The sequence below is a fragment of the Microcaecilia unicolor genome, chromosome 2 (genome assembly GCF_901765095.1).
Source record: "Microcaecilia unicolor chromosome 2, aMicUni1.1, whole genome shotgun sequence".
Lineage (NCBI taxonomy): Eukaryota > Metazoa > Chordata > Amphibia > Gymnophiona > Siphonopidae > Microcaecilia > Microcaecilia unicolor.
In genome coordinates, this window is record NC_044032.1 from 540612369 (window position 1) to 540639992 (window position 27624).

The 27624-nt window shown below is 42.7% G+C and overlaps 1 protein-coding gene across 2 annotated transcripts in view; it reads left to right on the top strand.

Annotated features, from left to right (window-relative positions):
* The window catches only part of N4BP2 (NEDD4 binding protein 2), a 274364-nt gene that overhangs the window by 198794 nt on the left and 47946 nt on the right, over window positions 1-27624 (top strand). Inside the window, exons 10-12 of one of the 2 annotated variants that reach the window (XM_030191320.1) lie at window positions 9342-9387; window positions 16049-16269; window positions 17544-17662. In XM_030191320.1, coding sequence (XP_030047180.1) covers window positions 9342-9387; window positions 16049-16269; window positions 17544-17662 — 386 coding nt within the window. Of the gene's footprint in view, window positions 1-9341; window positions 9388-16048; window positions 16270-17543; window positions 17663-27624 lie in introns of those variants that run through there. The other variant, XM_030191321.1, reaches the window with a different exon arrangement.

The window sequence follows — 27624 nt, forward strand, 5'->3', positions numbered from 1 at the left end:
GGCCATTTTTCTTGTGGCCATTACTTCAGCGAGACGGGTGTCAGAGCTCCAGGCGCTGTCCTGTAGAGACCCATTTCTGCAATTCTCAGAGTCCGGGGTCACGGTTCGGACCGTGCCTTCCTTCATGCCTAAGGTGATTTCAGTGTTTCACCTAAACCAGCCTATTTTCTTGCCCTCCTTTGATAAGGAGGAGTTTCCAGAATCTTTTGGGCAGTTGCACCTGTTGGATGTGCGCAGGACTCTGCTGCAGTATCTGCGAGTTACTATCTCTTTCAGGATCTATGATCATCTGTTTGTTTTGCTATCAGGTCCTTGCAGAGGGTCTCCAGCGTCTAAAGCCACTATTGCCCGCTAGCTCAAAGAAACTATCTTTTCAGCTTATCTGCTTGCCGGCCGGTCTCCGCCTGTAGCCTTTAACGTGCATTCTACCAGAGCGATTTCTTCCTCTTGGGCTGAAACTGGAGCACTCTCTCATCAAGAGATATGCAGTGCAGCAACATGGGCTTCTAAGCTCTCTCTTGCCCGACATTACAGGCTGGATGTGGCTGCTAGGAGGGATGCGCGTTTTGGAGCACAAGTGCTAGCGCATGGTGTGACCTGTTCCCACCCTATATAGGGATTGCTTTGTTACATCCCATACGTAATGGCTTCATCTGCTTGATGACAAGGAAGGGAAAATTAGGTTCTTACCTTGGTAATTTTCTTTCCTTTAGTCATAGCAGATGAAGCCATGAGCCCTCCCTGTATGATTGTCTGTATGCTGTGAATCTGTTTCAGGTTCTGTTCTTGTTTCCTGAAGTTCCTTCCTTGGGAGAAAATTGGAAAACAGTCTTCAGGATTCCTGTTCACTTATAGGAGGATGAGTCCATTCCCTCCAGTTTATGTTTTGGAGGATGAGTTTAGTCCCTCCAGGAGGTTGCGTGTATCCCCACCAGTTATACAATAAGGAGGATGAGTTTATTCCCTCCAGGAGGATGTGTTCATTCCCTCCTTTTGAGTTCATGCCCTTGTTAAGGGGCCATCGTTCGCTGTGAGGAAAGTTCATGTTATTCCCATTGCGGTTTGCCATACTGCTTTGGAAGCTTCAAATACTGAAGAGGCAGTGGAGCTGGCTGGCCATGAGGCACTGTGAAAAGTTGAGTGCTCTCTATCTCCCCCTGCTGGTTGATGGACACAACCTATACGTAATGGCTTCATCTGCTATGACTAAAGGAAAGAAAATTACCAAGGTAAGAACCTAATTTTCCCATACTGCATGGAATAAAAATCAAATGCTACATATTACATATTAGTCAATCATGGTCATTTTACTGATGAATTAGCTTTTGTATGCATTAAAATAATATCAGGAGTCTTGTTAAGCCAGACATGAGATTGCTCTGTTTCAGTACATTTTAAGGATGATACAAATTGTGAGTAACTATAATCAAGATAGTTCTTATAACAGAATTGCCCTGTTTATTTATGAGGATAGTTTTTTGAAACTTTAAAATTGTTCTTCGCTTAAGACCTTAACTGTGAGACATACCTGCTCTGCTAATTGTGGGAAGGTGGTTTAGTTTTGGTAGTTGTCTATGATTCATTTTGTAGTGGACAACTTCTATATTAATAGCGTGTTTTGAATTTTCTCCTTTGCTGATCCCCTTATGGCTTTGCCTATTCTTCACTTGGGACTTGTCCATCCTTGTTCTTTGGGGAAAGTTAAATGGTGGATTTTGACTGGCGGCCAAAACTGTAAACTTTAATTTGCTAGAGTCAGTGGGCTCGCTAACCTTTCTGTTCTACCTAATATTGTACAAGAGAGCACTTTGTGAAATGTCCATAACTAGAGTTGTGATGCTATTATACGTTTCTTTGACATTCACAATCAGTGTTGCCTTCATATTGTCATAAGTGGTACCATTGTTTGCCATAGTGAGAAAGCACAAATATCTCCCTATTTTCTTTTTTTTCTCCATCGATGCAACCATAATATGTGAGCTGGTAATGTTCCACCTTCCTTTGATATTAATATTTAACAAAAATTAGGATTTTTGTTTTACATAAGTACATAAGTAATGCCACACTGGGAAAGACCAAGGGTCCATCGAGCCCAGCATCCTGTCCACGACAGCGGCCAATCCAGGCCAGGGGCACCTGGCAAGCTTCCCAAACGTACAAACATTCTATACATGTTATTCCTGGAATTGTGGATTTTTCCCAAGTCCATTTAGTAGTGGTTTATGGACTTGTCCTTTAGGAAACCGTCTAACCCCTTTTTAAACTCTGCTAAGCTAACCGCCTTCACCACGTTCTCCGTCAACGAATTCCAGAGTTTAATTATGTGTTGGATGAAGAACATTTTTCTCCGATTTGTTTTAAATTTACTACACTGTAGTTTCATCGCATGCCCCCTAGTCCTAAGTCTTATTAGCCCTGTGGTAAGTTAATAGAAAGGGAAGGAGAGAGTAGTTTTGTCTTTCATAATTTACCTCTTTTTAAGCCCTTCTTCTTTTTTTTTTTTAATAGCTTTTCAGATTTTGATTAAGTTCAGCTTGAAAGAGGCAGAAAAATACAGAGAAATTAATTTAGCATAAAACCAGACAATATTAAGAATGGAACATAAATACAGATCCACAAACAGGGAGGAGCCAAACAAAACCAGAGAATTACTGGAGAAAGTATCCTAAAATAGCTTGTGCAGCTTGTGAGCTGCATATTGTATGTCATGTATTATATAAGAGCTAATTGTTATCCAAAAATAGCTTGACTGAGCAGGCTCAAGGCCTAGATCTTCAAAAAACCTACAAATATGCCAGTTTAAGTGTTATCCAATAAATCTTCCTTTTCTTTGTATTTTTCTTTAAATATAATTAGTTTAAATATTTTTATTAAACTTGGCATACATATAGCACAGTACATACTTGATAATCACACCGGCCACAGCAAGCAAAATCTTAGAGCCTTTTTTTTACTAAACCATGCTAGCAATTCCCATGTGCAATGCTGACAAAGCCATTCAAGTGAATGAGCTTTGTCGGCATTGCCGTCCTGGGAATTGCTAGTATGGTTTAGTAAGAGGCCTTTAATTTTTAAATTACATTTATTTATTTTATTATAATTTTTACTCTTCTCTTCTTTTCCTGTTCTTTTTACCCTTTCTCAACAACAGATTTCCTTCTCTATTGTGGTAGGTTGATATCTAATCACAAAGATTGGTACTCTCTCTAGTCCCTTAATAGATCTATTCTCCTAAACAGTCACATATTTAGGCCCTTATGTTAGAAGCATCTTCATATGTAAATAGTGGCTTTTAAACATGGAGATCACCTGCATGTGCAAATAATGATTTTTGACAGTTACATTTACACATTTTGATCCATACAATGCAGAGATTGCAAGGAGGCATGGTTAGAGTGATTACCTGACATTTAAACGAGAAACACTTAAGCATGTGATAGGTATGCGATGCTTGAACAAGTGTGACATTTAAGTGTGAGTCAGTTCAGTGTGGAGTCACTTAAGCAACTGCTTCATTTAAGCATGCATCAATTAAGCATGCATCTTCAGTGTCTGATATTTAAGAGTTACCGGTTTGCTTATAGACTTCTTTACCCTCTACCTCTTACCCCATGCAAAGCAAATAAGTGTTCACTACTAAGGTACCTTTGTAGAGAAGTAGTCCTCCCATGTTCTCTCACAACCTAAGGATAACAGGCATTTTCCATGCTATTAAAATGTGCTTCTGACCAATATCATTGTGCTAGTCCAGTCGATAACTTGATGACAACACAGTCTTCCACATAAATGGCACTTAAATTCAGTCTACTGCATTCACTGATGACGCATTCTGAACTGATGCTTGCTTAAATTACTTGGTTGCTAAAGTGACCCCACACTGAAATGTTGCAGTTGTTTAAGCGACGCAAGCTTAACTGACCTACGCTGAAGTGACTGATAGTGGATTAGAGTGTAGAGAGAGGGTGGATTGGGTGGGCCTAAAATATAAGGAAAGGGAAATGGGACTTGATATACCGCCTTTCTGTGGTATTTTCCAACTACATTCAAAGCGGTTTACATATATGCAGGTACTTATTTTGTACCTGGGGCAATGGAGGATTAAGTGACTTGCCCACAGTCACAAGGAGCTGCAGTGGGAATCGAACCCAGTTCCCCAGGATCTTAAAGTCCGCTGCACTAACAAAGGAAATAAATATACAGAGATATAATTATTGTAAATGTTGGCTTTTACACCTGCCCTGAGGCATACAAAAATGTCAGTCTGAAAAGGCATGTACAAAGGCTGATGCTGGCATCCCTTCCATGCCAGCAGGACCCCTCTGCCCCTTTCCCTCTGGCAGCAAGCCTCACCTCCTGATACCACCCTTGGCTCCTATCAGGAGTGATTCGCAGTTTTTTTCTGCTTATTGCAGCTCTGGGTTCAAAATGGCACCCTTTACCGACTAGTAGTTATCTTGCAGTTCTACTGCTAGGGATGAGGAATGTGGTCCTGCTTCCACCAGAGATCTTTAGTTAAAGCTGGGGTTGGAATCGTGGGGTAGGGTGGGAGGTGTTGCGTCTGCAGGAGGATTGATGTCGGGGAGCTGGAAGAAATGTGCTTCTGGTGCAGGAAGGGATTGTGAGGTGAAGAGATCAATGCTAGTTCTGAAGCACAAATGGGGGACAATTCCCCCCCCCCCCCCAACCCGGTACAGCTTTTAAAAATCGCTTTCCCTCCATTCGTTCCATCATATACACATGCTGTATTTATCCTTATACTTATTTTTCAGGAGAATCTGTATTTGTCTGAATCTTTGTGAAATACAGGGAGAATTGTGCATGTTCCATCATGGACATCTCAACTCCCATCTCAACATCCTTTGTGAAATTGAGCTTTTTAGTATATTAGTATTAGATAGCCATGTACTTAGTTAAACACTTTTTTGGAGCTAGGTTCCCAAGAGTTCTATAATTATGAGGTCTGCTGAAATTAGTACTCCTCCTTTTACTGGTATAGACCAGAGGATCTCAACTTGCGGCTCTGTCAGAGACTTGAGTGTCCGCATTTACGTATCCCAAACACTTCACGTTTATAAATACTGGATAATCCCACAGTGTGCCCACAATCTTCATTTATAAATCACCATTATGTAGTATGCATTTACTTATGAGCATCAGCAGGGTGTGGAAATCTCCTGAAGAAGCCTGTAGGCATCACCTCTGCTGCCTAAGCTAAGTGTTCTTCTGCTGTACATAATTAGAAGCCTAGGTTGACTTCAACAGTTTTTACTTGGAAATGAAAAATTTATGAAAATAATATTTTTAGAACAAAGACATAATTGTTTTGTGAAGAGAGCACAACAAGAGATACTCTTGTTGTGCTCTTTTACAGGAGGTTTTTTGACCAATGAATGAAATTGTGAACTGTGTTTGTGAAGTAGCTGTTACACTTGAGAACCAGCGATTCTATCGTCATTTGACGACCACAGCCAGCTGATGTTTTTTCCTCCCATTTTTCACTTTTTATGTGTTTAACATTAAAGATCTGTATTTTTCCAAAGTTTGAATCTTGCATTGTTTTGGCTCCTCACATATACAACACGATCTTTTGTGGTAAGAAGTAAGAAGTTATTTTTCCACTATTAGAAATTTATAGAGAACAATAAAGATCATACAAAAGAGCTTGTGGTGTTAATTAAGAAAGCAGCTGAGTTTCTTTGCTGCAATTAATTTAGGCCCAGCTGAATTTTTATTGAGGAATTCTGACTTTCTCTGGTTCTCACCATTCATAAAATGTTTTTCTTGTAATATGTGTAAACTTGCTGATACTTGGAGTCAAAGCTATTTCCTGTAGTGGTGAGTAATAAGGATTCCTTTTTTTTTAATTACTTCTATTCCTGTCTGATTCCTTGTATTCCTGAGAATAGTACAAACAAAATGCAGCACAAATTGGTGACCTCCGATGTTCACTCTCTCTCTCGCTCTCTCTGCTGGTCAGAGGGAAGATTATGAATCAAATTTCAAAAGTGTTTTTTCATGATCCTTACATACAGACACGGGGAAAAACATATTTCCTGGGGAATAATCTCTAGACAAGGAATAAAGCAAACTTTGACCTGCCCGAGAGATATATTCCAATCCTATGCTGTATGCACTGTACCTTTATACCGCTCTGCCATCCTATCACTTGTCCCCCACCCCAGACCTATCAGAAACCCTGCACATACACAGGACATGGGCCAGTGATAGGGTTAATGCCACATCTTCACTCTGTAAGTTATCTCTGTAACAAGTTATACTAGGCATTTGAGTTGCCCTAGCAACAGGGGCCTTATAGAGTGGAGGAGTGGCCTAGTGGTTAGGGTGGTGGACTTTGGTCCTGGGGAACTGTGGAAGTGAGTTCGATTCCCAGCACAGGCAGCTCCTTGTGACTCTGGGCAAGTCACTTAACCCTCCATTGCTCCCTGTAAGCCGCATTGAGCCTGCCATGAGTGGGAAAATGCGGGGTACAAATGTAACAAAAATAGGGGTTTGTAGCATTCCAGTGTGCAAAGGTCAGCAGAACTGAAGCCAAAACTGAAACAATATGCCTGAAAATGGCTGTCATGGCTGTCATAGCCCTCTGATGTATTAGTGAGTTGAGCATCACCTTTGATTCTATTGGTTTGGCTACATGAGGGCATATAGCTAGCATTTGCTTGTCCTAAACATGCTTCTTCAGCCATTTTTAAAAATTTTATTTATGTATTTAAAATATTTATAACCTGCTCAATCCAAATTGTTCTAGGTGGATTACAAATAAAACATTTATAATTTTATTTGTTTTTTTTTTTATTTATGTATTCTTGTATCCCACTGTTATCCAAGACCAAGTTTCGGTTCAAAGTGGCTTACAGTTTACATTGTGGTTGAAAATTGCAGTGATTGTTTACATTTGCATTCTGGTAGAAATTACAGTATTGATTTAGAAATAGGAAGCGAATAACAAAGAAAATAAACAATAAAACAAATAGCATTATCACCTTAATCAAAAATATCATTCATACTTACCTCTTTCATAAAAATAGTCATCAAAAGTGCACGCCAAAATAATTGATTTGATAACCATGCAGCGGTGACTGTCTCTATGCTTGTCAAAACAGTAATGTTTTCAATTTGCACTTAAACTGGTCTACAGATGCTGTGGATCTCATGGTCAAAGGTAACTCATTCCATGATTTAGGTCCCCAAACTTTGAAAATTGACATATGATACTCCTCTAATCTAATAACCTTAAATTATGATATATCTAAAAGATTTGTGTTAGTAGACTTCAAGGCCCTTGCATGCTGATAGATCTGTAAAGTTGATGCAATGAAACTAGATTATTCTACTACTACTATAAATCATTTCTATAGCGCTACCAGTCGTACACAGCACTTCTGTACCTTAAAAACTAACTGTAGAGTTTTAAAAATAATTCTCTGTTCAATGGGAAGCCAATGAAAAGTTTTCAAAATCGGTGAAATGAGTGCATATTGAGCATAACCTGAAAGGACCCGAGCAGAAGCATTTTGAGCAACCTGTAGTGCCTTTAATAGCTCTCTATGCAAACCCATTAAAAGACCATTGCAGTGGTCAAATCATGGCACGACTATACTCTGAATAATCATTCTAAAATTGGAAAAAGTAAGAAGATCCTGTAATTTTCTGTCCTCCTCCTTCCTTAGGCAATAATGTCATTCCTGAGCACATTAAGCTACAAAGTTCGTATATCTACGAACAAACCAACTTCCGTAAATTACTGAAAACACATCTTTTTGATAAAATTTACGGAAAGAACCAAAACACATAAAATCCACACCCACTGTTCAGTAATATATCAACACATCCACTTATGAATTCTCAATCCTGAAATCTCACGACACTCATACCTTTACTCATAGAAAAATCTATACCATATGTTTTTTGTCATTATGTATTGTCCTTTAGTTTCCTGTTGTTTCCGTCCAATGTTTCAATGTTCTTTTCCATTGATATATTCCTTAACGATACTTTGATTTTGTCTCATATAACTCTTCACAATGTAATCCATAACCGAATTGTAACAAACTGTATCTCCATTATTCATAATGTATTGTAAGCCACACTGAGCCCGCAAAAAGGTGGGAAAATGTCGGATACAAATGCAATAAATAAATAAATAAATATTGTCTTTTTCCATTATTTGAAAGCTTTTTTTTTTTGTTTGATAGATCTTTGAAGGGATAATATTGTTTCATGTGTCTTATTATAAATTATCTTTTGTGATGATTTAATTCTGATTTTTAATTATTTTGTACTTTGGTTTCTTTTCTGTTTATAATTTTCTTTGAACCTGATTTGGGGGATTTGGCAGAACATAAGTGTATTAGATTAGATTTGTTTTGCTTTGTTTTGTCTGTTTACTAGAGTAATGTAGGAATTCTTGCCATATCCATTTTAAGTGCTTCTGAAACTTCCAAAAGATCTATCTAGATGCCAGAAGGTGGTTGATCCATGGCTGGGTTCTATGTACATGAGAGAAAATGTAGAAACACAAGACTTTAATTTTACCAACAGTATAAGCAAATAATGGACCCAGTCTCAGGACCTGTTTTTACTTTATTACCATGGTAACTCCTTTGGTTTGCAGAATATAATTAATTTATGATTAGTATTCATAATAATATCTTTGAACTAATTCATTTTTTTAATAAAATGTTTTAAGAAAATGTTGAAATCCAAATTAAATAAAAAGAAAATCAGACTTTAAAAACTTTGCCTATTTGTATCCATCCTGGTTTTTTAGTTTCCGTTTATTAGAGTTTTGGCCAGGTTAGGTCACTCTTGGTGGTCTCTGTGGTGACGTGAACGAGGTGAGTTTGAAGAGATGGTCTCTGGCTTCTGTCATGGATTTCCTGCTAGCACTGTCCTGGGTGTGACTGCTTTCCCCCCTCATGGTTATACAATCAGTTTCCAAGATTATTTATCAGCTGTGTTGAGTTGCTGGGTTATAGGTGATATGAAAAATGCATCTGCTTTTAAATACCATTTTTCAAAGTGGCATCTTGGCTTATATTTTTGTTTGAAAAGGATCAGATGTGTTTTCTGCATTCTGTTTTCACTCATTCTTTCCTTTGCTTTCTCTATCAGTGTCCACATTGGTACTGTTTCTTGCATGATATCGGTCATTTCAAGTGTTGCTGTAGACAAGATCTTTTTCTATTGAGTTGCAGGGAGCATGGAATGCATGCTCACAGGTTTGTCTCTTTGAGAAGGGGAGGGGGGGTTGAATCTTAGAAAAGTTCAAGGAAAAGTTTCCTCAATAATGTGATGTTTTTGATTTTTGTTACTTTCTTTAGGAACGGCAAAGACGAGAAGCTTTGTCTTATCAGCTGATTTTGGAAGGTATGCAAGTCTTGTGCATTGGTGTACAAATAGATTGTGTAGGAAAAATGAAATTACAGATTAATTGAAAGCTGGCTGTTTATGTCTGATCAAATACACCCCCCCCCCCCACTGCACTGCTTTAGGGTTTCATGCTGTCTTTGTTCATTGCCCAGCAAATTCTAAATACCATTTTTTATTAATGCATTGCATTCTGACTATCACCAGCAGTATGGCTTTACCATATTGTTCTGACCCATTCTACTTTGCATTGTCAAAGTAATGTGGAAAATAATCGAGACAGTCACAGATACAAGGTCTCTGTGTGTACTGGCACATGGAGAACCTACGTTTTATTTCTGGGTCAGATCTTCCACTCCCCAGGCCTGACGGTGCTAAGGCAGCATTTACAGCCTCTGAGTGGTTGGAATTCTAGTCATTGACTTTAAGATTCTGGAAGGGATTTCCTGGTGCGTGACCTCTGTCCTAGGACTGCAGTGACATGACCGGGTGTCAGGAGTGGGGTGGGGAGGGTGAAGGATACAAAATATTGGAAAAAGTCCCCTGGGTAGCTGCATATAAAGGTGAATGGTGCCAGATCCTAGGCTCGGTTCTGAGACCTGAAAAAAAAAAAATAAGGAAATTACAGAGATAGTGGCACTGCTGTACTACCAGAAGGGCCTCCCCTGCCCTTTTAAATAAAAAAAAAAAGAGCAAAATGATGTGGAAAAGCTAATATGAAAAAAAAATACTTTTACACTATTTCATTATATCTATGCTCTTATCATTGGCTAGTTTGCCGATGTGCCTCTAGTGGGAATATGCATACTATGACAGTGGTTTCCCCTTCCTGCACTCAGTCCCTTCTGTATTATAGTATAGTTCATCACAGCTATCTGAGCTTAAGTTTGGTTTGGCCCAAAATATATTTTATGTTAAATCTTTTTTATTGCAAGGTAAAGTAAAACACATTGTTACAGAAACGCAATAATCAGAACTTGTTTTATATATACTTCCCCTCCAACTAACCCCTTTCCCTCCCCCCTCTCCCCCCTACTCCCCTTCCCCCATCCCCTTATTACTAGTCTACAGAGTACCATTAGTAGTTCAATAGTCTACTCCTAGCTGTCGGAGTTAGTGTGTGAAGAAATGTGTTCCATACAACTTGAAACTGTGATCCAGCTTTGGAATTAAAGTCCGCTATCCCCATTCTCTCCAATCTCAATAGTGCTATCATGCGCGTCCTCCACTGAGTCCGCGTGGGACATTGTCGAGACAGCCAGCCAGCCATGATCACTTGTTTGGCAACTATAATTGCTTTCTGAACAAAAATTGTAAATCCTGCTGGGATTGGATAGATGAATTTTGGGTGTCCCAGCAATAACCCAGAGTCATATTTCCATTGTGCGGACCACAGGCCAGAAACATATTGGATCAGAAGTGTCCAGAATCGCGCTACACCCCTGCAACTCCAGAGCATATGTCCCAGTGTGGCTCCGACTTCTCCGCATTTGGGGCACTCTCCCCACGAGGAGAGCCCCATGTGGAAAGCTCTTCTCGGGGATATGTAGAGGCGGAGCGCTATTTTAAATTGCAGTTCCCAATGCATAGTCATGCTGGTTTGTTTCCGTATCTTTAACAGGTGCTCTTTAAGTTGAGATGCCGTCAAATCTAAGTGTATGTCATTTTTCCACATGGCCAGTAGCTTATTATAATCCAGTTCTTCTGCTGTATCTTTAATATGTCTGTGATGGAATTTGAGTGGAATCTTTTGTTGCGCTGTGAGAGAAAAGGCTGAAGTTAGTTCCTCTTGAACGTCCTCTGCTAAGTCTTCCCACGGCAAAGATTGCACATAGTGCCTCAGTTGGAGGTAATGGAATTTGTCCGAGGGACGTAAAGAGTATTCTTTCTGTAGTTCCGGAAAGGATTTAAGTTTTCCCTCCGGGGTAACAACATGTAATAAATATCGCATCCCACTGCGTCCCCATCTCTGAAAAGCTGGATATAGTAAGCCAGCCTCAAAGGCCGGATTTCCACATATGGGTAGGTATGGAGTGGTCCTCGCTGAAAAGTTGTGAAGTTTACAAATCCATTTCCACACCATTCTTGCTGTCTTCATTATTCCAGAAACTCTCAAAATGTAAGGTATCTGGGGCCCCCTTACATGTAAGTAGGTACTAAAATGTATTTCAGGGTGCTGCTGTAGTTCAAGTGCTGTGTTTGTGAAATCTTGAGTTCCTCTAAACCAGTCATTTATATGGCGCATGCCACTGGCCACTGTCATAAATTTGATGTTCAGGAGTCCCAAGCCACCATATTCTGTCGGGATACATAGCACTGAGTATGGGAGGCGTGGTTTTTTCCCCCTCCATACGAAGACCTGCACTGTTTTTATCAGTTGTTGCTCATCAGTCCTCTTTAAAAAGAGCGGGAGGGTCTGAAATGTATACAGCCATCTAGGAACTATGACCATATTGACCAGGGCAATTCGTCCCATTAGAGAAAGTGGCAGCGCCCTCCAGGCCAACAACTGTTTTTTTGTGTCCCGCAAAAGCCGCTGTACATTGAGTTCATAAAGTTTGGACAAATCCATGGGGATGTGGACTCCCAGATAGGTCAGCGAGATCCGCGCCCATTGTAGGGGAAAAGTTCCAGGCCAGGTTGTTTGTATCTCCGGAAGCACTGGAAGTGCTGTGGATTTGTGTAGGTTTAATTGGAAGCCAGAGAGACTCCCATATTGTTCAATGATCTTTAGTAATCGTTCTAGGGTTCTGGAGGGCTCCCTCAGTACCACCAATAAGTCATCTGCGTAGGCCAGAATTTTTATTGTATGACCCACTAATGTAACCCCTTGTAGGTCTGGGGCTGCGAGGACCGTTCGTATCAGGGGCTCCAGAGACAATAGAAACAGCAGGGGAGACAGGGGGCAGCCCTGCCTGGTACCTCTGTAAATCTGAAACTCTGTCTCCCTGATACCATTCACCAATACACTCGCTCTGGGTTGACTGTATAGAGTTTCTACCGCTTGTGTAAACCACCCCCTTATACCCATCTTTTCCAATGTTTGAAACATGAAGTCCCACCCAACCCGGTCAAAGGCTTTCTCAGCATCAAGACTCAGAATCAGGGTGGGTACCTCGTTTTGTCTACTTGCTGCTATTGTCAAAAGGAGCTTCCTGACATTATGTACCGCCTGTCGGCCTCTCACGAATCCCACCTGCTCTGTACCTATCAGTGAGGGCAAGCATTGTGCCAGCCTATCTGCCATTATTTTCGCCAATACTTTTGTGTCTACATTTAATAGCGATATCGGTCTATATGATTCCACTTTGTCTAAGGGTTTCCCTGGTTTAGGTATGAGCGTTATCAACGCTGTGTTCGCATATCGTGGAAAGCTCCCTTCCTCAATGACCTCTTGGAAATATTCCAGGAGTGCTGCTAAGGCTTTACCAGGCAGGATTTTATAGTATTCCCCAGAAAAACCGTCTGGGCCCGGTGCAGACCGCAATTTTAACGCTTTGACCCCCCTCTGCAGCTCGGACATTGTCAATGGCTGGTTTAAAGTTTCCAGCTGTTCCTCCGTTAATTTGGGGAGGTCTATGTGCTGCAAATAATCTCGTATTGCATGTGCGTTTGGAGGTGATTGCTTTTGATATAAAGTAGTAAAATATTCTGTAAATGTCTGTCCTATCTTTCTATTGTCAGTTATGAGTTCTCCCTTATGGCTTTTTAGGGAGGTCACCGTCCGTGGACCGCCTACCGTTTTAATTAATCGCCCCATCATTCTGCCTACCTTGTTCCCAAACCTCTCTAATTTGTATTTATAAAACAAAGAAGACTTCACCTCTTTCTCATGCAGCAGACTATTTAATGCTACCCGAGTGGCTTTTAAATTTTCCAGGGTAACCAAAGAGGGATGATGTAAGTGTATCTTTTTAGCCCTCTGTAGCTGTCGTTCTAAGAGTAATATGCTAGCTGCTTTTCGTTTATTCTTAGCGCTACAGTAAGCTATGATAGCCCCCCGCAGAACTGCCTTTGAAGCTGACCAGAACAGCTCAGGTTGGAGATCTGCATGTATACCATTGTGCTCTATGTATTGCTCCCAGCTCTTTTGTACATGCGCCCGCAGGTGCGGGTCGGTATGTAGATGAGCCGGATACCTCCATCCTGTCCCCCCCTTGAACTCTGACCTAAGCTTAAGGTCTACCCATACCAGGGCGTGGTCGGATATTTCTTCGGGACCTATGGTTGCTGCCTCCACCAGATGAAACAAGGGACGGGCCAACATAATATAGTCTATCCTGGCATGAGAGCCATGTGCCCTTGACCTATGTGTATAATCGCTCTCCCCAGGGTGGAGCACCCTCCACGTGTCCACTAAATCTAACGTTTTATTAAACATTTGGAACTCTCGCGCCCTCGTCCCACGGTAGTCGGAGGCCAGGACATTAGTGCAATCTTGACGAGGGTCTATAACCGCATTAAAATCCCCTGCTACTATCAAATCTCCTCCCCCACTCTGCAAACACCTCCCGGCCAGATCTTTAAAAAATGCAGCATCAAAATTATTGGGCCCATATAATACCAGCAGCAACAAGTTCCTCCCTTCTAGCCACACTTTTAGCAAAATAAAATCCCCTCTATCCCCCCTTTCCAAGATTGTAGCTTTATAGGGGAGTCCTTTTCGAAATAGTACAGCAACTCCCCCCTTCCTACCGCGAGACGGGGAGGCAAATACTTCGCTAACCCATGATTTTTGCAGCTTTAAATGTTCTTTCTCCGTGAGGCGGGTTTCTTGCAAGCATGCCACATCAGCTTTATGTCTTTTCAATGCTGATAAGATCTTAGATCTTTTAATCGGGGAGCTTATTCCTCCTACATTCCAGGTTACAATTCTAGTGGACATGCTTACTAAACTCACCATTTTTAGTGATCCTGCCCCCCAACTTTACGGTCTCTCGCTGTTCTTTAACTGTAAGAATCCCCCAGCTCTCCGACCACTCACCCCAACTACCCAAGTTGCCTAAGTGTTTCATATTACCCCATTGATCTCTAACATACAGTGATTTTAAACTTCTGGTACTCTTTGATTTTGAACTGAATAACATCCCAAATCCCAATCCCCCCCTTACCCCCCACCCTTTCTTCCATCCCTCTGCCATCATCCAGGCCCAGACCTGCGCCTGGGTACGGCTAGAGTCCACCTGAGTAGCGAGGGGCCCTCCTCCCCGTATGATTTAAATTTCCTGTACTTACTGCTGCTGCTATATATATTATTCTCCGACTCACAGCAAGCGTTTTAGGACTTTCAATCACCCTCAGAGATGCCCTTCTCCTGTAATCCAGTCTTGGCTTCCTCTGATGTTTGGAAAGTGTGCCACTGTCCTTGTATCAGAACTTTTAGCGTAGCCGGGTATTGGAGCCTAAAGCGAATTTGTTTCTGTGCTAGCATTGAGCATATCTGATGGAATTTTTTCCGTTGCTCTTGTACGCCAAAGGAGTAGTCCTGAAACATCAAAACTGGGCGCCCCTCGTGTGTTAAGTCTCCCCTCCTGATCTTAAATCCATTCAGTATTTCCATTTTAGAGCGGTAGTTGAGCACTCGCGCCACTAAGACACGAGGTCTCTTTTGACTTTCAGTTTTGCGTCCCACGCGGTGTGCGCGCTCAAGTACTAAAGGCCCAAGGGAGTCTGATAAGGCCAATTCTTTAGATAGCCAGTCTGTGAGCCAAGGCACTAAATTTCTGTCCGGTATGTTTTCCGAGATGCCTACAATGCGCACATTGTTCCTCCTGGAGCGGTTTTCTAAGTCCTCCAGTTTATCGTAATGCTCCTGGAGCTGTTGTTTAATTTCGCGGATGTCCACGCTATAGGCCTGTGAGTCATCTTCTAAAGCCGAAACCCGCACAGAGAGATCTTCCGCGCGGGTCTCCAGTCCCTCCAACTTAGCGTGGAAAGTGTCTATTTTTTGTTCAACAGTGTCCCACCGAGGCTGCCAGGCCTTCGCCACCGCGGCTGTTAGTTGCTCCAGTTGCGACGTCGAAAATGCTTGTTCACATTGTTGTGGTTCGCCCGCCATTTTAGACTCGGAGGCAGGCAACTTAACCTTTTCTTTCTCTTTTTTCCCGGTCCGAAGCGCCATTCCAATCGGGGTTTTGTTCAGGTATTTGTCCATGCAGTTATGCTGTAGCCGGCGGCTATTTTATTAATGTTTTTTGAGCAGCATTTGTAAGAATACGGGGTTGAGGCCCACGAGCTGCAGCACTGCACGTCTGCTCAGCTCATCGCATCACGTGGACTCCCCAAAATATATTTTAAGTGGGAGTGAAAGGCACAGAGGATCTTTTGTGGTAAGTATTGTGGTCACTGGAGTAATAAATGGAAAACATTTTTTTTTTTTTTTTTAGATTAGGAGACAAGGATTATAAAGATGTAATGGCTCATATGCAGCTTTGTGGAAGCACAATTGCTAGGGTCAGTTTTGATGACCTGTTGTGGTCTTTTTACCAGGCCTTTGATTGTTCTAGAGAGAAAAATTCTTGCTTATCATGGTGACCTCTAATGATCAGACTTTATTTTACTCTCTTATGAATTCTACCATACAGTTACTTCTGATAAATGCCAGAGTTGTTGGGTATAACTGATTAAATGAAATGCCCTTGTATGACATGCTTTGTTGCAGACTGGTCCTTGTCTGAGCAGTCCCAGCTGGATAGCGTAGAGGTCGGTTTCTCATTCCAAGGGACAGAACAAGATGAACTGCTGAGCGAGAAAGCAAACTGGACTGCCCAACCCCCTACTCCTGGGCTGCCGTTCATGGACCACTGGAATACACAGACCCGACAAGTGTCACTCAGGCAAATCATGTCTGAGGAACTTGCTTTTCAAGAGCACCAGGATCTTGTAAGAATACTAGAAGTTAATATGAGCTGTATGATTCATTAAACCAGTGTTTATCAGATCAAGTATTTAAGAGCTTTTCACTGGATTGGGGTTTCAGGATATCCACAGTGAATAGTCATGAGACAGTTGATAATGGGTTAATTTTGATATTTGATGATATTAAAAAATAAACCTGATGTAGTTTCTTGACGGCAGGATTTGGTAGCTACAGCATTAGATAATTTTTAGCCTAGATTCCTATGGGGAAGATAGTCTTATAAGAACAGTGTGTATTGAGTCTGTGGCTGCCCTCCAACTTTTGTTCATCTAATTTCCCAGAAACTCAGGCAGAGTCCACGTAAAATCTACAACCATGGCAATAAGTATGCTGGGTGAATTCTCTAGGGGCCTAGAATTTACCTACAAGCTAGCAGGAAAGGAGATGGGGTTTGGTATAGCGCACAGGTGAAGAGCAACTAATGCAGTCTTCCTTGTACCATGTGAATCTCCTGGTACCCAAAATCCTGGGCTATCAGGCACCACATGACTATCATGCTGAGAGAGTTGTGAGGAGAAACCTGTGTTGGAGGTAAGGGTGCTAACAGCTTCAACAGGTGAGGAATAGGAATAAAATAGAAGGAGAACGTCTGCAGGACAGAATGTGGGTGAGAGAGACAAGCTATAGAAGGGAAACAAAGGATCTACAAGAAATGTATTTAAAAAAAATCCTACTTAAAATTCATTTGCTGCAAAATTTTCATGTACGGCAGCACAGGATTTTATTCTGTTAGGGTAGTGATAGTGCTGCAGTGAATGAAAATTTTGTAGCAAATAAATTTTAAGTGGGATTAAAAAAAACTTTTCTTGTAGATCCTTTGTGTCTGCTGTCTTCTTTTTTTTTTATTTCTCTGAATATAGAGAAAATTCACTGACCCTTTATTATGTTCCATTTTATTGTCTTGTATGTTTTCTGTTGGCTTATTTTTCTTATTGTTAACCATGTTGACAATTCTTTGAAAGGCAGTATGTCAAGTGAATAAGCATTAATAGTCATGTCCCACAATATGTAGGCTAAATAGTATCACAGATCACTCATGAGGGAAGGGATCCCCATAACCAGACCATCTCCTTCTTACATGTGAGTTACAGAAATGCCTGCTCCCAGTTCTCAAGAACAGTGAGAGTCAAACTTATATCTGTTAGGTATACCGTTTGAGTGTGTGTTTTTGTTGGTGTTTACCTTTATATGTAATTTAGTTGTGTTCAGCTAATGGTGGTTTCGTACTCTGGTCTAGAGAAAAGTTCCAATTTGGCTGAAGAAAGACTGCGCCACTAAATTGAAGGAGAAACAGCTGCAGGAAATGTATCCAAACCTTGACCGAATGCTTCTCATGGAGATCTTCAGGGACAATAGGTGAGGGAGCTTTTATATCTTTACTGATCTGTATTCTGCAGTCAAAGCATTAGTCGTTGAAAATATTCATATTTAAAAAGATTCCAGGCAAGCTTGATAGCTAGAAATAGCCACAGAACCACTGATACGTTTGGGCGTTCTTTAGTGAATTACTGTGTAACGTACAATGATTAACATACAATGATCAGCTACATAAGAACAAAAGAATAGCCATACTTGGTTGGATTGATAGGCCATCTAGGCCAGAATCCTTGTTAGTACGGTCTTTTTTAGGGAGCTGTAATAATCCTTGTCATTCAACTGCCTCTTTATTTCTTCAACATATTTAGTCCTGTTTATAACTTTGATACCACCTCGGACAAGTGATGTTACTCAACAGAATGCTTAAGCCATTTGCTCCATCTCGCCCCTTAAATAAAAAGCAGCGATCCTATCTCTGCTCGAGCAGGGAACACTGGAGTCTTCCCAGGAGAAGCCTGGAAGGGACGTTTGTTCAGTAAGAGATGAGTTTGAAACTCCGGGTAATGAATTTGTAAGAGTTCTCTGTGGCAGCAACATAGGACTAGTAGAATTGCTGTAGCATGATAGAGGCAAACACATGTGAGGAACTGGTGGAGAGGGCTGTGTCCGCGGTTGTGAGTGGTGTTATTGGGCCCCAGCTAGAGGTGATGTCGGGAGTAGATGGGCAGACATTAAAATGGATCTCAAAACTGTGTGGAAGGAGATTGTAGTGTACTAGGCTGCGCATTTGGTTTGCTATTCTCTAAACATCTTACAAAATTTTACAGGCAAAAGTTCAACAGGAATTAGAATTAAAAGTCTTTAATTACTCACCCACCAGCACAGCATCAGACATCAGTTTCAAGTTATAACAAACTTACAAAATATAACATCAGTACCTCTGGTAATTATAAGTAATGAGACTAATTATATAAAGAAGAGAAAAAGAAGGGAGGAAAATTTTTTCCTCATACAAAGGTCACAGAACAGAGAGAAAGAAAGAATGAATGAAAGAAAGATTCTTAGATATAGAGAATTAGATTCTACGGAGGGGGGAGAGCACCCCTTCGGGAAAAACAGACCATTTGGACGGATCTGAAACACTCTTTCCAAGCATGCCTAGTTTTTCAGAGTTTCTTTGTCTGCAGCATTGTTTTATAGGCTGTGGTGAGCATCCACCTCTCCTCTACCCTGGACCAATCATAGGTTCTGCATATATGCTAGAGACTTGTAATCAGGGCCCCCAAGAAGGGGGGGCAGGGACGACAAAATTCCCTGGGCCTCCAAGGGGGGGGCCCAGCGTCGCAGTCCCACCTGCCCTACGTCGTCAACCATCTGCGCCGGGCCCCCTGCGTTGAAATCACAGCGCCTCCCACCTCCGTGTGAAAGCGCAGCAGCAGATCGCCTCCCTTTGGGCCTCCTTTTTCCCTCCCTGTGTCCCGCCCTCGTCTGATGTAACTTCCGCGAGGGCGGGGCACAGGGAGGGAAGGAGGCCCAAAGAGAGGTGATCTGCTGCCTGCAATGCTTTCACACAGACGTCAGAGGCGCTGTGATTTCAATGCAGGGGGCCAGCCCGATGGCCAATGGAGGGGGGCGGCGGCGTGGCGGCCTTGGTGGGGGGAGCGGCGGCGGCAACCTTGGGGGGGGGTGACCTTGCCCCAGGCCCGGCCCAGTCTCTCGGCGGCCCTGCTTGTAATTGGGACTTTCGTATATGCTGGAAGCTTGCAATTGGTGTCCTTGCCATACCTCTTCTCAGTAAATTACTTTTCTAACAGGATATACCAGGTGTCTGAGTTGCCCTTAGCAACGGTGACCAGCCAGAAATTGTGACCAGCCAGAAATTCCTTCATGTGGCTGATGGGAAATAGTGCAGCAATACCAGAAGTAAAACTTTATAGCTAAAAATTATAGACAGTAGGTGTGAGAGCAGATATGAGAGCTGAGCTGGGCCAGAGGATGGAAGACACCAAGGTCAGAGTTGACGAACAGGATATGGTCCTGATATAATGGAAAAATAGCTAAAAGCACTCTGGAATTTTTATGATGACTTGGCTTTGAAAGTAGAAGATTTGGAGAACCGGAGTCAGAAATGCAACTCTGGTTCTATGGAGTACCCAGAATATGTTTAATTTATTTAAATTTTGATATACTGCTCTTCACAAGCATATCAGAGTGGTTGTGATTGGCTGAGAGAGACCTGAAGGGGCATGAATGAATTTGTTCAGCCCGGAATCGGCTAACGCCGTTAACAGTTATATGCAAGCCACACTGAGCCTGCAAAAAGGTGGGAAAATGTGGGATACAAATGTAACAACTAATAATAATAATAATTACTGAGTAGTCTGTGTTAGTGAAGCAGGCTGTAAATTCATAGCAGTACAAGGAGATAGAACAAAGGAACACAGAAAACTTCAGAGTAAGTGTTCAAGGGATGATCGGGGTGTTGGCTTTGGGGTTTGATACTGCACTCTGAAGTTTTCTATTTAATTTTCTTTTATTACATTGTACATATATAGTCTTGTAATCCAGAGGTGGCCGGTTCAAATCCCACTGGCACTACTGAAAAAGCCGAGCAAAAATAGTTTTGATTTAGGACGTCCCTGACGAGCACTTCAATTTAAAAAAAATTTTTTTTTGGGTGGGAGGGGATTGGTGACCACTGGGGGAGTAAGGGGAGGTCATCCCCGATTCTCTCCGGAGGTCATTTGGTCAGTTGGGGCTCCTTTTTGAAGATTGGTTGTGAAAAAAAAGGGACCAAGTAAAGCCGGCGAAATGCTCGTCAAACCTGGCTTTTTTTTTTCCATTATCGGGTGAAGCCGGCCATCTCGTGAGCACGCCCCCTTCCCACCCCCACTACCCTACTGACACGCCCCCTTGAAATTTTGCCAGCTCTGCGACGGAAAGCAGTTGAAGCCAGCCAAAATTGGCTTTAGATTATACCGATTTGGCCGGTTTCAGGAGATCATAGGCACCTATGTGTTTTTATAAAACACTAGGGTGATAGGGGAAAGAGGGGTGAGGAGTAGTGCTTATAGGGAACGTTAATTTTTTGAAAATATGCCTTATAAAGTTCAAATGAACAATGGTCAAAAGGGGAAGATATTAGACATATTTAAAGATCAGGGTAATATAATACAGATGTAATATTTAACTGTTCTCTTTGGTGCCACTCATAAAAATGTCAAATATAATTGAAGGGGGGGGGGGGAGGATAAAACGTTAAAGATTGATGAAAGAATGTAGCAAACTGAGCTTGCTGTACATTTTCTTGCATTTGGATCTCTGTACAATTTGATTGTTGATTGTGTCTTTTTGAAATTTCATCAATAAAAAATGTTAACCTAGAAAATACTAGGGTGAACCAAGAAAAATTGCACTTAGATTGAAGGCAGAGACATTTAGGCTGCTCAGGAGTTAGATGTTTCACTTATAAGGAGCGCATGCCAGCTGATATTCAGCTGGCAGCGTCAGTGTTTTTATGTCCACTTCCTGCTGTAGTTCTGGATATTCAATGCTGGGCCGTGTCTGAACACTGGCATTGAATATCCAGTTCTATGTTGGACGCTAAAACCTGTGCGGTTAAGTCCAGTATTCAGCCCTTAACAGCATAAGCTGAACTACTTAAAGATAGCTGGTTTTGGCTCAGGTGCTACCCGCAAATATTCCTCAGTACTAACAGTTTAAGTGCCTTGAATATTCACAGTTAGCCACGGATAAGTGGTTTAAATGGCCAGGAGCTTCTCTGGACCATTTAAATTGCGTTGAATATCAAGCAGACAAATTTTATGTACAAAGTGCCGCACGAAAGACTCCTGAAGAAATTGCAGAGTCATGGAATCGGAGGTAGGGTATTATTATGGATTAAGAACTGGTTGAAAGATAGGAAGCAGAGAGTAGGATTGCGTGGCCAGTATTCTCAGTGGAGGAGGGTAGTTAGTGGGGTCCCGCAGGGGTCTGTGCTGGGTCCGTTGCTTTTTAATGTATTTATAAATGACCTAGAGATGGGAATAACTAGTGAGGTAATTAAATTCGCCGATGACACAAAATTATTCAGGGTCGTCAAGTCGCAGGGGGAATGTGAACGATTACAGGAGGACCTTGCGAGACTGGGAGAATGGGCGTGCAAGTGGCAGATGAAGTTCAATGTTGACAAGTGCAAAGTGATGCATGTGGGTAAGAGGAACCCGAATTATAGCTACGTCTTGCAAGGTTCCGCGTTAGGAGTTACGGATCAAGAAAGGGATCTGGGTGTCGTCGTCGATGATACGCTGAAACCTTCTGCTCAGTGTGCTGCTGCGGCTAGGAAAGCGAATAGAATGTTGGGTGTTATTAGGAAGGGTATGGAGTCCAGGTGTGCGGATGTTATAATGCCGTTGTATCGCTCCATGGTGCGACCGCACCTGGAGTATTGTGTTCAGTACTGGTCTCCGTATCTCAAAAAAGATATAGTAGAATTGGAAAAGGTACAGCGAAGGGCGACGAAAATGATAGTGGGGATGGGACGACTTTCCTATGAAGAGAGGCTGAGAAGGCTAGGGCTTTTCAGCTTGGAGAAGAGACGGCTGAGGGGAGATATGATAGAAGTGTATAAAATAATGAGTGGAATGGATCGGGTGGATGTGAAGCGACTGTTCACGCTATCCAAAAATACTAGGACTAGAGGGCATGAGTTGAAGCTACAGTGTGGTAAATTTAAAACGAATCGGAGAAAATTTTTCTTCACCCAACGTGTAATTAGACTCTGGAATTCGTTGCCGGAGAACGTGGTACGGGCGGTTAGCTTGACGGAGTTTAAAAAGGGGTTAGATAGATTCCTAAAGGACAAGTCCATAGACCGCTATTAAATGGACTTGGAAAAATTCCGCATTTTTAGGTATAACTTGTCTGGAATGTTTTTACGTTTGGGGAGCGTGCCAGGTGCCCTTGACCTGGATTGGCCACTGTCGGTGACAGGATGCTGGGCTAGATGGACCTTTGGTCTTTCCCAGTATGGCACTACTTATGTACTTATGTACTTATAACTAGTACTACTACTTAACATTTCTAGAGCGCTACTAGGGTTACGCAGCGCTGTACAATTTAACAAAGAGAGACAGTCCCTGCTCAAAGAGCTTACAATCTAATAGACAAGTGAACGGTCGGTCCGATAGGGGCAGTCAAATTGGGGCAGTCTGGATTCACTGAACGGTAAGGGTTAGGTACATAAATTGTGATGCTGCGCAGATCCCACCCTTGAACACACCTACACATGACATCAATCAAGTTTTCCATATCATGCACTCATGGGCAAATGCATTTCAACTGAAACTCAACGCAGAAAAAACACAATGCCTTATACTTACCTCCCAACATAACACGAGCAAATTCACTACCATAAACACACCAAAACTGTCCCTTCCCGTATCGGACACCCTGAAAATTCTTGGAGTTACCATTGATCGACATCTTACCCTTGATACTCATGTGAACAACACAACTAAAAAGATGTTCTATTCAATGTGGAAACTAAAAAGGATAAGACCTTTCTTCCCAAGGACCACCTTCCGTAACCTGGTACAATCATTGGTGCTTACTCACCTAGATTGTTGCAGTGTACTCTACGCTACTGTAAAGAGCAAATCATCAAGAGACTACAAACCGCCCAGAACACCGCAGCTAGACTCGTATACGGAAAAACAAAATATGAAAGTGCTAAGCCCCTGAGGGAGAAACTACACTGGCTTTCACTCAAAGAACGTATCACATTCAAGGCGTGCTCTCTAGTTCATAAAATCATTCATGGAAATGCTCCTGGCTACATGTCAGATCTGGTAGACCTACCACCCAGGAACGCTAAAAGATCATCCCACACATTCCTTAATCTTCACTTCCCCAGTTGCAAAGGCCTAAAATATAAACTAATGCATGCGTCAAACTTTTCTTACCTGAGTACACAGTTATGGAATGCATTGCCGCGCAACTTAAAAACTATTTGCGAACTAATCAACTTTCGCAAATCCCTGAAGACCCACTTATTCAACAAGGCATACCAACAAAACCAGTAACTATAAATGTAATACATCGCAACCTTACCTACTATCAGCAATGTTTTTTGCCTACATCTACTTGTTCAAACTTCGATAACGTTATTCTCTATGATATCTCCACCATACCCAGTGGTGTGCTGGTAAATGTTTAACAACAGGCTCTCTCCCCGGTCAACCTCTGCGCCCCCCCCCCCCCATCCACCTCTGTGCCTCCCCCCTCCCCCCCATCCACCTCTGCGCCCCCCCCCCCAAATTGCAGAGCTGGCTATAGCCGGGTAGAGAGCCTGGGGGGGACAATGCATTACTCCAGGAAAAAAAAATTAAATGATCCCAGGTTCCAATCTGATTCATGTTTAATGTGGGATAAAATGCCATAAATAAGTAAATATAAACTTTTAATGTTGAGCTCCTGATTCTCAAAGTGGACATATTCCAAACACTATAATGAAAATAAAATGATTTTTTTCTACCTTTGTTGTCTGGTGACTTTGTTTTTCTGATCATGCTGGCCCAGTATCCGATTCTGCTGCTATCTGTCCTCAGGGCTTCCTTTCCATTTATTTCTTTACTTTACTTTTCCAGGATCTCCCCTTCCACCTTCTTCTGTGGCCATCTACTTTTCCAGCATATCCAGTGTCTCCCCCTGATCTCCCCTTCCACTTGGCCTCCTCTCCAGCATCTTCTCTCGATGTCTCTTTTCACATGGCCGATGGCTTCCTCTCCAGCATCTTCTGCCAATCTCTCCTTCCATCCACCTCTCTCTAGCATCTACCAGCCTCCTCTCCAGCATTTCCCTAATGTTTCCTTCCACCCGCTATCCCTTTTGTGCTAGAGACAAGCAAAAGTCCAAAGAAGAGTAAAGGATAAAAGCAGAAATTAACACCTTGAAACGCGCTGTAAAACATCAAACCTAAACAAAACACCAAGTCCACGGCAGAGCCTGTACAGTATCATGTCAGCCATATGTATGCAAATGAAATGCTTCCTCCAGAGCAGGGGTGTAGCTACGGGTGGGCCTGGGTGGTCCCAGGCCCGCCCAAGTGACGACGACTGGAACGGCGACTTTTACCCGAAGTCGCAACGACGAACGGGCAGGCAGCGCTGCGGTAGTAAAAGCAACAAGGAGACTGGTTCGACTCTCCGTCCTTCACTTCCCTCTCTCTGCGTCCCGCCCGAAAGGAAATGACGTCAGAGGAAGGCGGGACGCAGAGGGAGGGAAGTGAAGGACGGAGAGTCGAACCAGTCTCCTTGTTGCTTTTACTACCGCAGCGCTGCATGCCCGTTCGTCGCTGCGACTTCGGGAGTAGACTGGAACAGAAGTTGGCTTGGAGATGCTGTGAAGGGGAGGGGGGACACGCTGGATAGAAGGGGGAAGGGGATGGACAGAAACAGGATGGGCAGGGGAGAGAGGTGAATTGCTGGACAACAGGGATGGATGGAGGGGAAAGGGGAGAGGAAATTTGCTGGAGATGGATGGCTAGAGGAGAGGGCAGGGGAGAATGGAGAGTTGCTGGACATGGAGCGGAGGGCAGGGGAAAGAAGAAAATTGCTGGACATGAATGGATGGAGCGGAAAGGGGAGAGAGGAAATTTGCTGGAGATGGATGGCTGGAGGAGAGGGCAGGGGAGAATGGAGAGTTGCTGGACATGGAGCGGAGGGCAGGGGAAAGAAGAAAATTGCTGGACATGAATGGATGGAGCGGAAAGGGGAGAGGAAATTTGCTGGAGCTGGATGGCTGGAGGAGAGGGCAGGAGAGAATGGAGAGTTGCTGGACATGGAGCGGAGGGCAGGGGAAAGAAGAAAATTGCTGGACATGAATGGATGGAGCGGAAAGGGGAGAGAGGAAACTTGCTGGAGATGGATGGCTGGAGGAGAGGGCAGGGGAGAATGGAGAGTTGCTGGACATGGAGCGGAGGGCAGGGGAAAGAAGAAAATTGCTGGACATGAATGGATGGAGCGGAAAGGGGAGAGAGGAAATTTGCTGGAGATGGATGGCTGGAGGAGAGGGCAGGGGAGAATGGAGAGTTGCTGGACGAATGGATGGAGGGAGGGGAGAGAAGTCAGGAAGGAGGTGCACATGGATAGAGGGGATGGAAGAGAGGAGAAATGCTGGACATGGATGGAGTGGAGGGCAGGGAAGAGAGGAGAAATGTTGGACAAGGATGGAGGTAAGGAAAGACAAAGGAAGGAGATGCACATGGATGGAGGGGAAGGGAGAGAGGAGAAATGCTGGACATGGATGGAGGGAAGGGAAGACAGTGGAAGTAGATGCGCATGGATGGAGGGGAGTGAGGAGAAATGCTGGATATGGATGGAGGGAAAACTGCTGAGTTTAAGGGCTGGTTTGGAACACGTTGAGGGCAGATACTGAAACTCGAGGAAGGATAGGGGCAGGGCTACAGATGGTAGACAGGACGCGTAAGGACACAGGAGTATGGTGGACATGGTGAGTGAAAAAATATCAAATGGAAAGAAGACACTGCGTAAAACAGAAGACACTGGGACCAAAGCGAATAGATCAGACAACAAAGGTAGAAAAAAGTATTTTATTCAGAATTTATTAATTTGAATATGTCATCTTTTGGAAATGTGCATCTGTGATATTTTGCATGTAAGTTTAAATTTTTCTGGTATTGCTGCATGCTGAGTCTGACTTCTTGAGTTAACTTTCCAGTTCAGTATTTTGCCTTCATATTTTTGATCTTTAGTTCCTTGTGTCATGTCTGTTGTGTCATGTGTTTTTCAAGTGTGATCAAGGTGCAGTATTCTGCTAGCATGTAGTATTCGCAGCCCTTTTTGTTTTGCTTTTTTTCACGAGGTAGTGTATTGGTGTTTTAGAGCCTAGTGTAATTACAGTTCTGCCTTTTCAAGCATAATGTTGTAGCTCATCCTGTCCTTGGAATTAGTGCTGTTATGGTTTTAAAGATATGAGTGTGTTTTTGCACAAGTTTGTGTATAGCATTTTGCAGTGGAGAGATTGTGGGATAATGTAATTATATTTAAAAATATCAATTTTTTCCATTAAGTATGTATGTGGTTATACTGATGCAGGGCAGCTGTTGGGCAGACTACTTAGAAATCCATCATCAAGTGAATTCTTAGGCATTATTTTGTAGGATCCCAAGAGACACTACTCATACTTATATAGACAGTGCGTGCCCACCCATATTAGCTCTGGGCCCACCCAAAATCTCAGGTTTGGCTACGCCACTGCTCCAGAGTCTCCATTCAAACACACAATTTCAACATAAAATAATAATAACAAAAAAAGTGTCCCCTTAGGTTACCTCACAAAAATCACAGTTCAATTCAAGTTTCTACCCAGCGGGAATATCTGATTGCCGATTTCGATGGTGAGAAACAGAGCAGCATCCCTCTCTGACGATACCTGGGCGCATCACCGGTTAGTTTTGCAAATACTGTGCTGGGGGACTGGCACAGCGCATGTTGCAGCCCACCCCGGGCGATCTGCCCTTCAGATGCCAAAGTTTCAAAAACTTACCAAGGAGGTAAACGTAAAGGCAGGATCGGTGCTAGTGGGGTGCAAACCGGGCAACTGCTCTGGGACCCCCAAACCTGCCTAAAGCTTAAGAAAACACAGCTTTCCAGTGGGCTGTAAAGGGATGGGGAGGGTCAGATTTCAGCTGTGGGCCCCAGCAGGTCTAACCCCGGCACTTCCTTTAATCTGCTAGTGCCTTTCAGCAGTCCCCAAAAAAGTTAGGCAGGGGTACCTGCATGATTGTCAACATCTGGGCCACCAGCATGCAGCTGCGCTTTCCTTTTTTTTTTTTTCACCAAACACGAGGCATGTGAAAGGAAAGCCAACCCTTCCCTTTTCCGAGCCGTCACCTCCTGTACAAGGGCAGCAGCAGGACACACGGAGGCGCAAAGATCACTTCTTTTTTTTTTTTTTTTAAGTGTTTATTTATAATTTTC